This window comes from Coregonus clupeaformis, chromosome 6 (genome assembly GCF_020615455.1).
Source record: "Coregonus clupeaformis isolate EN_2021a chromosome 6, ASM2061545v1, whole genome shotgun sequence".
NCBI lineage: Eukaryota > Metazoa > Chordata > Actinopteri > Salmoniformes > Salmonidae > Coregonus > Coregonus clupeaformis.
Window position 1 is genome coordinate 20,033,226 of NC_059197.1, and position 15,258 is coordinate 20,048,483.

The 15,258-nt window shown below is 43.4% G+C and overlaps 1 protein-coding gene across 6 annotated transcripts in view; it reads right to left on the reverse strand.

Annotated features, from left to right (window-relative positions):
* The window catches only part of LOC121567703 (paired box protein Pax-3-like), a 32,529-nt gene extending 19,426 nt beyond the window's left edge, over positions 1-13,103 (reverse strand). For 2 of the 6 annotated variants that reach the window (XM_041877931.2, XM_041877933.2), the window contains exons 1-4: positions 12,608-13,103; positions 11,209-11,444; positions 10,924-10,981; positions 10,213-10,356 (exon numbers count right to left, since the gene is read on the reverse strand). In XM_041877931.2, coding sequence (XP_041733865.1) covers positions 10,213-10,356; positions 10,924-10,981; positions 11,209-11,444; positions 12,608-12,692 — 523 coding nt within the window. In that variant the 5' untranslated portion in view covers positions 12,693-13,103. Of the gene's footprint in view, positions 1-10,212; positions 10,357-10,851; positions 10,982-11,208; positions 11,445-12,607 lie in introns of all 6 variants that reach the window. The other 4 variants (XM_041877928.2, XM_041877930.2, XM_041877932.2 and 1 more) reach the window with 3 other exon arrangements.
* Positions 13,104-15,258: the final 2,155 nt, after the last annotated feature.

Here is a 15,258-nt window from a genome sequence, read left to right on the forward strand (position 1 = left end):
GGCTTTAAAATGTCCACAGAGAGATGGAGGCGGGATGCACTGAATGTATGGAGCTCAATTTTGGCCATGGTGGGTTGGTGGATGGGTAGGGTGGCTGACCATATGTGTTTCTGTTTACAACCTTCTCATGGGAGTTACTGGACGGACGGCGGGTACAGCCATGGAAGTTCTTCTGGGGTGGTTGGTAAATGAAGAGGGTAACTGAGCCAGTGACATGTGCCCACCTCCGAAACAAAACCAAAGGCTGAAGAAACAAATGAAGCATTTATTTGGGCGGGGAGTGACGCTGGTCCCTTTCAGGGGCCGGGGGACTAAGTGACTGCCCAACTGCATTAAACAGTACATAGAAGACTGGGCAGATGCCTGAAGGACTGAAGGATAATGGTTAACTGACAGCTTATGGGCCCATCTGCGCCTCTAGCATGTTGTTAAAGGAGATTTGGGGGTGCTCACTTGACTTGCTAAGAAGGAGCCCTGACCTCTACAGCTGCCCTGTAATTGAGAGTGTGTGAAGAGCGCTGTGTGTTTGTCTGCACTGTCAACGAGGGTGTGTGTGTGTGTGTGTGTGTGTGTGTGTGTGTGTGTGTGTGTGTGTGTGTGTGTGTGTGTGTGTGTGTGTGTGTGTGTGTGTGTGTGTGTGTGTGTGTGTGTGTGTGTGTGTGTGCGTGCGTGCGTGCGTGCGTGCGTGCGTGCGCGCGTGTGTGCATGTGAGCGTGCGTGCGTGCGTGCGTGCGTGTGTGTGTGTGTGTGTGTGTGTGTGCGAAAGAGATGATGTGGTGAGAGAGAAAGAATAACTCATAACTCATAACCTCATCAAGCTTCAAGAAAATAAAGAGTGACCAAGCTCTCCTCAAACGATGAAAACCTATAGAGAAAACCTATAGAGAAAACCTAGAGAGAAAACCTAGAGAGAAAACCTAGAGAGAAAACCTTGAGAGAGAAAACCTCTATAGAGAGAAAACCTCTAAAGAGAAAACCTCCAGAGAGAAAACCTCCAGAGAGAAAACCTACAGAGAGAAAACCTCTAGAGAGAAAACCTCCAGAGAGAAAACCTCCAGAGAGAAAACCTCTAGACAGCAATGAGAGTTATGAGAGTATGTGCTGTGGCGGGACAACAGGAAGCTGTTACCTGTCATGTTGACCCAAATATGATTGTAACCCTGTTTCCCGTAGGGATGATGGAGAATGACCCTACGTCGTTGACCTCTGACCCCACTTACCCTAGTCTGACAGGAAGAGAGAGCTAGGCACTGACTGACCACTGGGGAGTTAACTCAATGCGACTTTATTTTTTACAAGAGCGCAGCTCTTGTCATCTTTGACTGTTGGTAGCGCTTTACATTACGCCATGTAATTAAATGTTAATAACATGGTAATAGTATAGTAACAACAAGTTATAGTTCCTTACAATAAAAAAAACATTATATTGCCGTTTCTAGGTTCTACTATAGAGAGCAAAGTGAACTCCCTCCCTCCCAGTTTGCCCTGCCCTGTCCAGAGCCTTATGCCCCTACCCCTGCCCTGTCCAGAGCCTTATACCTCTGCCCCTGCCCTGTCCAGAGCCTTATGCCCCTGCCCCTGCCCTGTCCAGAGCCTTATGCCCCTGCCCCTGCCCTGTCCTGAGCCTTATGCCCCTGCCCCTGCCCTGTCCAGAGCCTTATGCCCCTGCCCCTGCCCTGTCCTGAGCCTTATGCCCCTGCCCCTGCCCTGTCCAGAGCCTTATACCTCTGCCCCTGCCCTGTCCAGAGCTTATACCCCTGCCCCTGCCCTGTCCAGAGCCTTATACCCCTGCCCCTGCCCTGTCCAGAGCCTTATGACCCTGCCCCTGCCCTGTCCAGAGCCTTATGACCCTGCCCCTGCCCTGTCCAGAGCCTTATACCTCTGCCCCTGCCCTGTCCAGAGCCTTATGACCCTGCCCCTGCCCTGTCCAGAGCCTTATGACCCTGCCCCTGCCCTGTCCTGAGCCTTATACCTCTGCCCCTGCCCTGTCCAGAGCTTATACCCCTGCCCCTGCCCTGTCCAGAGCCTTATACCCCTGCCCCTGCCCTGTCCAGAGCCTTATGACCCTGCCCCTGCCCTGTCCAGAGCCTTATGACCCTGCCCCTGCCCTGTCCAGAGCCTTATACCTCTGCCCCTGCCCTGTCCAGAGCCTTATGCCCCTGCCCCTGCCCTGTCCAGAGCCTTATACCCCTGCCCCTGCCCTGTCCAGAGCCTTATGACCCTGCCCCTGCCCTGTCCAGAGCCTTATGACCCTGCCCCTGCCCTGTCCAGAGCCTTATACCTCTGCCCCTGCCCTGTCCAGAGCCTTATGCCTCTGCCCCTGCCCTGTCCAGAGCCTTATACCTCTGCCCCTGCCCTGTCCTGAGCCTTATGACCCTGCCCCTGCCCTGTCCAGAGCCTTATGCCCCTACCCCTGCCCTGTCCAGAGCTTATACCCCTGCCCCTGCCCTGTCCAGAGCCTTATACCCCTGCCCCTGCCCTGTCCAGAGCCTTATGACCCTGCCCCTGCCCTGTCCAGAGTCTTATGACCCTGCCCCTGCCCTGTCCAGAGCCTTATACCTCTGCCCCTGCCCTGTCCAGAGCCTTATGACCCTGCCCCTGCCCTGTCCAGAGCCGTATGACCCTGCCCCTGTCCTGTCCTGAGCCTTATACCTCTGCCCCTGCCCTGTCCAGAGCTTATACCCCTGCCCCTGCCCTGTCCAGAGCCTTATACCCCTGCCCCTGCCCTGTCCAGAGCCTTATGACCCTGCCCCTGCCCTGTCCAGAGCCTTATGCCCCTGCCCCTGCCCTGTCCAGAGCCTTATACCCCTACCCTTGCCCTGTCCAGAGCCTTATGCCCCTGCCCCTGCCCTGTCCAGAGCCTTATGCCCCTGCCCCTGCCCTGTCCAGAGCCTTATGACCCTGCCCCTGCCCTGTCCAGAGCCTTATACCCCTGCCCCTGCCCTGTCCAGAGCCTTATACCTCTGCCCCTGCCCTGTCCAGAGCCTTATGCCTCTGCCCCTGCCCTGTCCAGAGCCTAATGACCCTGCCCCTGCCCTGTCCTGAGCCTTATGACCCTGCCCCTGCCCTGTCCAGAGCCTTATGCCCCTACCCCTGCCCTGTCCAGAGCCTTATGCCCCTACCCCTGCCCTGTCCAGAGCCTTATGCCCCTACCCTTGCCCTGTCCAGAGCCTTATACCCCTACCTCAGTCAAGTGATTGACACCTCTTTGTCTGCCTTTCCTTGTTCAACCACTGCATTCAGTTGCCTTTGCCCTGCGTTCCACAGCTTTGACACTCCAATCCCTCCTCTGCACATGCACACACACTCACACACACTTGTAAATACAACCTCTCGCCCCATTCCTTCTCTCTCCCTCTCTCTCTCTCTCTCTTTTTCTCTAGCCGTTGTGTTTGGTGGAATACTTCTATCAGATAAAGAGAGGCCTTATTCTATGGCAGCCATTCTCCTTGACCTTCACAGGCCTTTTCACTCTTTCACTCACGTCAAACCGTCTTTTGGCAAGCTTGGCTGAATGTGGCAAGTCCATCACGGGTGAAGGGGGAAACCCCGAGCCCCTCCCCCTTCTCCATCCCCCCACTTCAAAGTTGGCCTGCATTCATTAATTGCCCTTTGAATTGATATCAGAGGGTCACAATAGGGGTGTGAAAGGAGAAAGGGGCTTTAATGAAGCATAGAGCCCCCATTCATTTGGAGATAACTATGTTTTTATGCTTGGATTGTCATCATGCACGCCATTATTAAAAAAACTCATGCGAGGCGGAGGAGTAGGGGAGGAGGAGTAGGGGAGAGGAGAGGAGAATAGAGGAGAGTAGAGGAGAGTAGAGGAGGAGAGGGACAGAGAGAGCCCGAGGCGAGGGTTAGTGAGAGTGATTTGGTGCTCCCCCTTGCCCCCTGTGCCCTCGTGCCCAGGGACACACTGAATGACACATTCCTCAGACAGACTGATATTTCCCGTCATCAGATGGTCATGTTATTTAGGGCAGTCGCTATTTTGCACTATATAACCTCAGTCTAACTCTATATAACCTCAGTCTAACTCTATATAACCTCAGTCTAACTCTATATAACCTCAGTCTAACTCTATATCACCTCAGTCTAACATTTACATTACATTTACGTCATTTAGCAGACGCTCTTATCCAGAGCGACTTACAAATTGTCTAACTCTATATAACCTCAGTCTAACTCTATATAACCTCAGTCTAACTCTATATAGCCTCAGTCTAACTGTATATAGTCTTAGTCTAACTCTATATAACCTCAGTCTAACTCTATATAACCTTAGTCTAACTCTATATCACCTCAGTCTAACATTTACATTACATTTACGTCATTTAGCAGACGCTCTTATCCAGAGCGACTTACAAATTGTCTAACTCTATATAACCTCAGTCTAACTCTATATAACCTCAGTCTAACTCTATATAGACTCAGTCTAACTCTATATAACCTCAGTCTAACTCTATATAACCTTAGTCTAACTCTATATAACCTCAGTCTAACTCTATATAACCTCAGTATAACTCTATATAACCTCAGTCTAACTCTATATTACCTCAGTTTAACTCTATATAACCTCAGTCTAACTCTATATAACCTCAGTATAACTCTATATAACCTCAGTCTAACTCTATATAACCTCAGTCTAACTCTATATAGAACCAGTCTAACTCTATGTTTCTCTGACGCTCTAAGCCTTAAAACAAGAATCACAAGCACTCAACACTCTAATAATTTTCATGTTCCAGACATACTCACATATTGTACATTTTCCATAGAGCTTCTTCACCCTACTTTGATCGCTGCTAGAGAGCATAGCAACAACCATTAATGTGCCAGAAGTTACTATTATTTACAGCTTCTCGTATAGAACACAAGATGTAAGAACCGAAGATGTCAAGGTTGTCATGTTTTCTATAACTCTCTTTAATGAACTACCTTTATGAATGTATGAATCATCTACTGCTGGATATTTTAATTGTGAGGTCATGTTTACAAGGTGAAAATTACAGAGAATAAATAAAGTCTGAAGTCTATTTAAGAGTATACATGGAATGTGCCATGAGTGGAATCAATCATGTCATCTTACTGAGTTTCCCTATAGTCTAATTCTTCTGTTCCCTAACTTGAAATGCACATATAACTCAAAAACTTTCACTCAAAAATATCAATGCATGACTTGTGTGAAAGCTTCAGTGACACGCATGCATCAGCCATTATTTGGAATGTGCCTTTGGAGTGTAACTGAATCCTTGAAGATAACTGATTCTCAGCAGGGAGCATCTTTAACACCTTAAAACATAAGAACTGGAACCTTATGATGAATATGGGAACGTGATATGGGAACTTGACCATGGATCTATGCTACAGTATAGTGTGTAATGTGTTTCCAACTGCAATGCCTCTTAAGCTTCACAAACCAGATGCCCACAATAGCAAACCCTCATCTCACCACTCTTCACTCTTCTTCCAGTGCCGCTGTAAAACAATGATGAACATCACAAATCCAACATCAGAAGCCATGCAGAACATAACTCTGCAAACACTCACACACTAAATACACAAACATAGCCCCTAATACTCTCTCAAACCATTCTCTTTTACCCCCCCTCTCCCTTCTCTCTTCCCTCCCTCCCTCTCTCCTCCAGGCACTAATCCAGTGTGTGCCCACATATTAAATTGTATAGAAGCTCCATCCTTCGCCTGAGTAGCGGGGGACACCAAGTTCCTCAACTTTATTTACACAAACAAAGTCCTGCTCAGTTTCTGTAACAAAAGTAGCTAAATCTTTTGGCCCTTTCATGTATTGTCAGCTCTTGGTTCCCTTTTGTCCTGCAGCTATTGGCCTGGCTCTGGGCACAATGAGGCTGGGAGAATGGCAGCAGATTGGCGGATTGCGCCTCAATAAACCTAATTATGACATGACGACTGCGCTCACCATGGCAGGTTTTCAAAGATCTCAGACTTATTCAATTAGCCCTTTCCAGGATTCCCTTTCACAAAATAAAGTTATCCCCCTTTGACTGTTTGTCTTTCAGATGGGGAATTTTGTGTGTGTCTGGGTATAAATGGAAATGTGCTGGGCCATCAAGTCTCCTCTGTATGTATCATCAGTGTTACTCAGGGTAATTTTAATTAGCAATGTAAGGTTAAGAAGATACACTGGAAATATGAGAGAAGAGGAGAGAGGGGAGGGCCACTGTGTACATTATCAATCATTAGCTCTATTTCTAGGGTTAATTAATTCAATGTTAGCCTTTTAGATTCTGGAAGGCAGAGAAACTATTATATCCAACATCAACTAATGGTTATGCAGGAACTGTGCCAAAATAGAAAATATGTACATGAGGCATTTAGTGAGACTGGAGCACTGACTGGACATCAAGAAAAGTATTTTCTGAAGAATGGCAGAATGTGTTCAACTATTGTAATTCTAAGTGGAATGTATTTTCTCTAATACATGAATTGAGAAAGATAGCCTGCCCTACTGTCTACTTTCAAGTCAAACTGCACCAGCCTTTATTCCAAACACATTTGGGCGTGAGGGTATGCTTGCGCATCGTTTTAGGCACTGTGGTGCACGAGGCTGCAATTTAGGGAGCTTGAGATTTTCGAAACACATTTCCGGTTTTTTTCCCCCAGACAAAAAAATCCAAACGAGCTGCCTTTGATGTAGACACTTAAGGGAAATGACAATGAATTCTGAACGACCAGGGGCTCAACTAGTGCTCCTCCCTCGCACAACAATGGTCTCAACAAACATCTACTTCATCAATGTTTGACCCGCTTGGCTGAAAAAAAATATTTTTCAGATGGTAATTGCGGCTGTAAAAACAACATTCCAAATGAGACCAGACAGAAAAAAACGCACGAAAATAGTGAACACCACAGGTCTCGATAAAACTAAAAGTCGTTAAAAAAAAAAAGGTCGAGAAATTACGTTGCTGGCATCCCTATACCCATAAAAGACGATCTCTAGAGTGCCATTAAAAGCCTAGTCCTCAGGTCCAAACTCCATCCAATTTGGAATGTGCGCTCATTACAACCCTTATTACCTACGCATAATAGCCTAAACTATGCATTAGAATAGTCAACTGATATTAGTGCAAACGTTACGTGTTCCCGTTTCAAGTCAAAGCATTGTCGTGGTAAAGGTCATTTACATTTTTCGTTAGCCCTTAGTTTACAATGAACATTTGACCGGTATGAATGGAAATAGGATAGCAAACTGACTGAGGTAAAGCGAGCCCGAATGAGAACGTGGACCCTTGACAACGTTTACAACGGAAACTGCTACTCTATTAGGCTTGTTAATATTAACTTATAGCCTACATTCTGGAATTAATAAAACAATGTGACATTTATTGGCAACCCAATAGATAAAGACAAATATCAGAGGGGTCAATGGCTTAGCGGAGAACTTAATTTTAGGGACTTTTCTACAACGAACTGACTTTCTTTTGTTAGCGGTTGCACTCCTGAAGATGAACCATAGATATTAAACGAATGTGCGCCGCAGGCATAGAGAGAAAGAGAAGGAAAGTGAGGGAGAGGGGCGGGTTCACTCTCCGGATGAAAGTAAGATGAAATAAAGGGCTCGATTTAATCCGCTTGAAGAGATTTTGGGAGCGCAAGGGGGTGATAGCATGATGGGTGAGGATTGCAGCAGTGCGCATGTTCCATTGTGACCGCCGCTCGAGGCCAAGCGCGCCTCTCCGGGGAGAACATTGGTCCCCATTCACCAAAGGAGTCTTTAATACACTCTCTCGATCATTAAATGTGACATAGCACAATATCAAATCATTTAGAAGACATTATTAATGTTTAAGAGGGCAGGAATAGGGCATCAAAGACTTAATAATAGACCATGCAGAGAGGCATGTTACTAGCCACTTGTATATCATTAGGCATATATTGGTAAGAAAAATATATTGTGCAACAATTTGTACTTATAAAAATAATCAAATGACTACAATTATTGGGCCTATGAGTTAAATTATTAATAACCATCAAGTAGCACATGCATATCTTTTGGAAAATATTTGTCATTTTATGAGCTATACACAGAAAATATAATTTCTTATCTTGTGGTATTGGAATTTGTAACTTGCCTAAATAAATCATCGGTGACATTAACAACAACATACGTAGGCTTATATAAAGGTGTTGAAAGCAGGAACCAGAAGCACAAAAAAAAACTATAACTTTTAAACACTGTGTAAAATATGTGAGTGTGCACAAAATGTATAACCTTAATGCACATAATACACAAAAAGTTAGTATTTTCGTAAACCATTATGTCGGCAATGCTCTGCATGTCCAAAATGAAAAGTAACACATTATCAAGAAGTTTAATTCATCTCGCCATTAAATCAGCGTGTTAAGCTGATTTGAAAGTTATGTTTTGTAAATATCAGTTAGGCCTATACACTATAGCTGTGTGTGTGCGTGTGTGTGTGTGCGTGTGTGTGTGTGTGTGTGTGTGTGTGTGTGTGTGTGTGTGTGTGTGTGTGTGTGTGTGTCTGTGTGTGTGAGAGAGAGAGTGAAAGGGGGCTTGATAGGTTTTGAATGGCAGTCGGCTTCTTTAGACGACCTAAAAAGACTCCAAAAGAAACATTTTGTAGGTGAAAACGGCCATTTCTCCATGGTGAACAGTCTCTAGACCTAGCTCGAGCAGCGGCTATTGGCGGACCTGAATAATTCATCCTTCATTGCGGGTTCATAATGTCTTTTCTCGGCCTTTTGTTGGGAAGCTCCCTCTCCTTTTCTGACTGAATTATAAACAGGTTGCCTTCTTTTATGGCGACCAAGCTGCGGCGATGCCAGGCTTTGTCCGCGCATAAACCGAAGCGTCAGTCTCAATGGACTCTCCCGCCTTTGTCTCCCAAGTTCATCCTCAAGTGTCCGATTGTGTGCTCGAAGCCTGGCTTTGTGAGGGATGGAACTGTTATACAAATGTTTGATCAACTCATTTGGCATGTTTTGTCCCCTCCAACTCCCCGTCTTTTTCTCTGATTTGTTTTACTGTGCCTGCATTTTACAGTAGAGCGGAGAGAGCAGCTGCATTGAGATGGAATAGGTCTGCGAATTCGTTCATCATAAATCGTAGGAAACCGTAAAAGGGATGTTATGAGATTTCTTTGTTTGAAATACACCATGACAATTAGGGGTTGAAAAAGTTTTTGGTTATTTTTTATATACTTTTGATAGGGGGTATTTCCTCAAACAAACGGGGCTATGTGCATCTCGATTAAAATGCATGTATAGGCCTAATAACAATGTTATTAGAATGATAAAGACGTTTTAAAATAGGCCTACAAGGTAAAGTCTGCCTATATATAAGCAAAGTGGCCTAACATAAACCATTAAATAAATGCAATGGAAATATATGTAGCAGAAGTAGAATATGCACGGCTATTCGAATAAATCTATAGGATACTTTTGCATGAAGAACATTCGACTGATTCGAGGCCTGTACCTTTTGTCGGTAACAAATCTCATGTGTGTTGCTCACTTTGTGTAAGCACGTGTGGTTACACATTCGTTAACTTTTCATTTTTTAATGATCTCTCTCTCTCTCTCCCTCTCTCAAACTCTCTCTCTCACACACACACACACACACACACACACACACACAAACACATTCACAAGGGGCAATCCTCCCTTTCCCACAAAATCTATCACCTGCTGTTTGAATTATCCTAACGCCTCATGGGACAAGCATTAGCAGGAGCGATATGGTCGATAAAGAATTCAAAACAATCCAGTGCACTTTATGACGGTCGACAAAGGAAGACACACTCCCTGTGCTTTCATCGCATCGAAAAGCAACAACTTTACAACAACTAAAACTTTTTAGAGTTAGAGACAGACTAGGCCTATCTACCTCACAAAGTCTAAAAATGAATGGCAACCCGTAAGGACAGGTGACACCAATGGTGAAAATGTAGGCCTAGCCTATCAAGAATGATTTCTGAAAGTCAATAAGCTTACATAAAACAAGATGAAAACCTTTATCTGTCCATCTTTGTTGAGTTTTGAATAAACGAGAGGTTTCCTCACCGTTTCAAAGAACATTAAAGTGCACAGTGGAAAAATGTAGGCCTGTATATGAAGGGCCTTCCCCCTTAAGCAACAAGTAACTGCCTCACACAAGTTGCCTATAGAGGAGAGAACATTAATTATTAATTTATTTATGATTGCACTCACATCGGTCTCCTAAGATGCCCTCGATGCTGTGTTTGGCCCGCCGTTCGTGTTCTTCTAATTCCTTTTTCTCGATTTCATCTTCATCATCATCGTCATCTCCCTTCCCTCCGAATTTACTCCTCATGATGCGACTGATAGAGCTCACTGTGTTACAAGAAATTACAGAGCACTGATTAATAAATAATAAGCTGGGAAAGTCTAAATAAAAGTTCAACAATCTGCACTTATTGATTTGATTTTTTCTTCTAATCTACGGTGATGAAGCATCAAATAAATATAACTTGATATTAACAGATGAATCATTTTTAAAAATCGATTGACTTTAGCTTCCATAATCGCATTGCAATAATTTTTATGATTTTATCTTAACTTAAACTTAACATGGCAATTATATTATAGTATTTATTATTTCCCCACTAATAATTTTCAGCAGTTGTTTACGTTTTTGTTTTCAGAGAGTAAACTGTTTTTTATTGTGGTAAAATGTGGTTATTGAGACGGAAAATACATGAGGCCCATTATGATAAATAAGACGATGATGATGGTGATGATGATGATGAACAATCTACGGCTGCAGGTGAAGATTGCACCCATTTAAATGGGCAGCAATTATGACAGAATGCAGATGTTTCTTTTTACCTGATGGAACGGTGTTCCGGTCACATATCCCATCCATCAGTAATTTATCCCGAATCTCCCAGCTAAACATACCCGGGTTGTCCCGCTTGTACTCCTCTATTCTCTTCTCAACATCAGGCGTCGTCCCCTGCTAAGGAAACGACAAATAATATAAATGTATTAAGGCATAATAAAGAGCACATGTCTACTTGCACTCAGCAACACAATATAGGCCTCTTACATGCTTTCCCAACCTGTCGCTTGTTACATTTTAACCCAACATGTCATACCTCGAGACAAACAGTTTTAATAGGAGAATAAAATGCATGACAATACAAAACCCAACACTTTCACCTGCTCGTGCTCCCTCTCCGTTACCTTGGGTTTGCTTCCCCCGATGGCCCCGGGTCGGATGGAGCCGGTCTCCTGGTACCGGCAGAGGATTTTGGAAACGCAACCGTGAGAGACGCGGAGCTGACGGGAGATTACGCACGGCCTGATTCCATGGTGGGCCATTTCGACGATCTTATGACGGATATGGTTGGGCAAAGGTCTGCCATTTATGAAAACTCCCCCGAGCTGGTTCATTCTGCCTTGGCCTAACGGAGTAGAGACTGCGTAAAAGAAAACACAAAATGGTCACCAGATGGCTTCATGATTATAAACTATAGGCCTACAACACAACAACTAACATTGATTCCGTCATATGCTACTAATAACACCACAAGGCTACTACAAATGTTGTTAAATAAATAAAAATATTACAATAGCCTAATACAAAAATAAGTATTTTAAACTGAAAGTTTTGGTAACAATAAAAGGCCTTAAAAGTTGCCTTAAGTAATGATATGTTCTGATTTCATATAGAAAGTTGTATAGCCTACTTATATGACCCTGTACATATTCTGTAAATAAACAAAAACTTTGTTTTCAGAGATTAGGAAATTATTAAATTAATAGTTTCATTCTCAAAATTAGACAAACAAATAGATAAATACAAAAAGGTATGTCAATAACCACTACAAAATAAACTAGACGAAAAGACGAGGTTAACAGTTCAATCCATTTTTTTACAATTGGATACGACCAAGTTTATGTTTAGGAGCAGTGGTGTAAAGTACTTAAGTAAAAATACTTTAAAGTACTACTTACGTAGTTTTTTTGGGTATCTGTACTTTACTTTACTATTTATATTTTTGACAACTTTTACTTTTACTTCACTACATTCCTAAAGAAAATAATGTACTTTTTACTCTATACATTTTCCCTGACACCCAAAAGTACTCGTTACATGTTGAATGCTTAGCAGGACAGAAAATGGTTCATTTCACACACTTATTAAGAGAACATCCCTTGGTTTGCTTAGTATAAGGAATTTTAAATTATTCGTACTTTTACTTTTACTTTTGATACTTAAGTATATTTTAGCAATTACATTTACTTTTGATACTTAAGTATATTTGAGCAATTACATTTACTTTTTATACTTAAGTATATTTCAAACCAAATACTTTTAGACTTTTACTCAAGTAGTATTTTACTGGGTGACTTTCACTTTTACTTGAGTAATTTTATATTAAGGTATCTTTACTTTTACTCAAGTATGACAATTGGGTATTTTTTCCACCACTGTTTAGGAGGGGGGCTTATGGGGTAGGCTTCAGGATTGAATTCACAGAGTATCCTATATTAATAATCGCTCTTTAATTATTAAGCATCGAAGCCCAAATCTTCCCACAAGCAGTGCTCAAAAAGTTGTTTCGACTTTTGATTTTACCTTCCAATGGGAAGCCACTGTGGGGGTAGTTCTGAGCCAGCATGGGGCGCATCATCCTTGGTATTGCCCCAGCCAACGCAGTCATACCTCCACAACCCTACGCCTTCTGCTAACCTCCCGCCAGAGAGGAGAACGCGGAGCTGCCGACGATGGAGCTTGACCAGTGGGGGAAATTATGAGTAAAAATGTCCTGTATTCCAGTTCGTGGAAGGTTAGCCTTGATAGGGTAGCCACTGGACTAGATAGGAACCAGCGTCCCGGGAGAAAAAAAACACTCCCGACTCTCGAAGAAAAGAGCCCAAGTTACCAAATCAGGAATAACTGGAGGTAGACTTCTGAAGAGTGCGCCTGTGCGTTGATGTTTCACCAGTCGAGAGGCACTTGGATACGTGATGGAATCTGCGGTGTCATCAAGACTCATACAAGTGATGTTGTTCTCGCTATTGTTGTTGACACACGTTCAGAGTGAGGGAAGATGGTCAAAACCCAGAGGATCATTTATTAGTTGTGCTGCACTTCTTTCCCATCAGTGGTCCAGGCGCTGTGATTGGTTTAGAGGAGGCAGACCCGGCTCTTGGGCGTGCGTAATGATTGGCTAACAGTGCAGGAAACTTTCTTCCTCAGTTGTTGTCAGAGACGTTGTTTGGGACAGGACTGAGGAACGGTCTTCCATCATCTCATTGACAGATGTGACAGCACCTCAGATCATAAATTCACACGCAGATGTTGATTAACTATACAGTTAATCCCGTGTAGCTCAGTTGGTAGAGCATGGCGTTTGCAACGCCATGGTTGTGGGTTCGTTTCCCACGGGGGACCAGTATGAAAAAAAAAAATGTATGCGCTCACTAACTGTAAGTCGCTCTCGATAAGAGCGTCTGCTAAATGACGTAACGTGTAGTTTTAGATGTTGCCATATTGATTAGTCACTCAACATACAATAGTGTTTAATTTAAGGTATTTTTTTCCTAGAGCGCATGCACCCATTTGTTCTCACTCCATGGCCTGAAGATAAGACAAATGCAGCAAAAGTTAGTGCACCTCGAGGAATTTATTGTCGCTTTTAGATTGCGCACTACCTAGAGGAGAGCCGTCTGACGGGGACTCGCGCCCCAGCAGGGTACGACGCCAGGACAGCGGTAAAGAACTTCTGCTCTGCTGACAGAGACGTTACTATTGTGTTGTCGGGCATTTATTTATAGTTGCCTTGCTAGCTGAAAAGACACGAAGTGTCCCTATAGGCAATCGCACAAGGAAGGGGCATTGCTATCTCTCTCTCTCTCTCTCTCTCTCTCTCTCTCTCTCTCTCTCTCTCTCTCTCTCTCTCTCTCTCTCTCTCTCTCTCTCTCTCTCTCTCTCTCTCTCAAAGTTTGGCTGCAGTGCAGGGCATTGTAGAAGAAGTCAAAGCAGCCATGCTCTTTAGAGCCACCCTATCAATCAAAGGAGCACAGGTTCCTTCCCAACCTTTGAATTCAGACAAAACCCCTCTTCCCTCCACTGTCCATCTAAAGGAGCTCAACTCTACTTGGTTAGTTGCATGTTTGCTTTTAAGTTTAATTGATTTAGTCCCAAGAGTATATAGAGTAACACACACGTATTACAATGTTTCTGTTTTTATGATCCGATCACTTTTGGATGGTAATGGTATTTGGATGATGTTGGAGTAAACGTTTCATTTTTTTGTCATACATTAATCCCATGGCCTTGTTTTATTTTTGGCTGATATTTTCAAATGCAATAAGTAACATAAATACCCTCTTCATCGATTTGGTGAATAATGTAGGCCTATAATTTATTGTTTTGTAAGCGTTTTCATTTCATTGTGTGTCATCCCAAATACCACCCGTTTTATATTTTATTATCTCCATAAGGTGGTGCTTGCGCGTGGGGTGCAGAATCACAGAGGTCGTTACCCATCCAGGTGCCGAGGTGCGCTCTAACCGGATTAGCAGCCACTGGTTGGAAATCTTCCACACGCACCTGATGTTCCAGGTCTTTTATGTCTTTACCTCCACCTCTCCAACCCCGTAAGATCACCTAGAAGAAAAGTGGGCACAGCGGGGAGATCGAACGTAAGCACTATCATACTTCTCTTATTTACGTAGAAAATATGTATCCCACTGGCTTTAGATGGCCTCAATTAACATTAGCCTCTTTTGTACCTTTGAAACACTTAAAATGTTTTCTTTCTGTTAGAACCCGCGTAGACAATAGCTGCACGGGGGGAGAAAATACGCGGGGGAAACGCGGGTCCTTTCACGTGCTAAAGAGCAGATTATTGTCCTTCACTGAACCCTTAGGAGGAGGAAACCAATTCAATAAAATTAATATTAGTTTTGTCAATTTACTTCACATTTAAATAGCCTATTTGAACAAGGAAAATGGTCAAATATTGATGACCAAAAATATTATAATAGTCATTGATGTATTGCTTTTATACTTCCCTAAACAGCCTATTTAAAACCATTTTTACAGATCAATTCGATGGGAAGAAAATGTATATTGGCACATGCCAATATGAAGTTGCTGGTGAGAACATATTGTAAAGAATACAATGATCACATTGATGATTATGTCGTGTATGGAAGGCTTTGATGGGCTGCACAAAGATTATTTGTGGAAAGTTATTTTATTAGGACAATTTTCCTAAA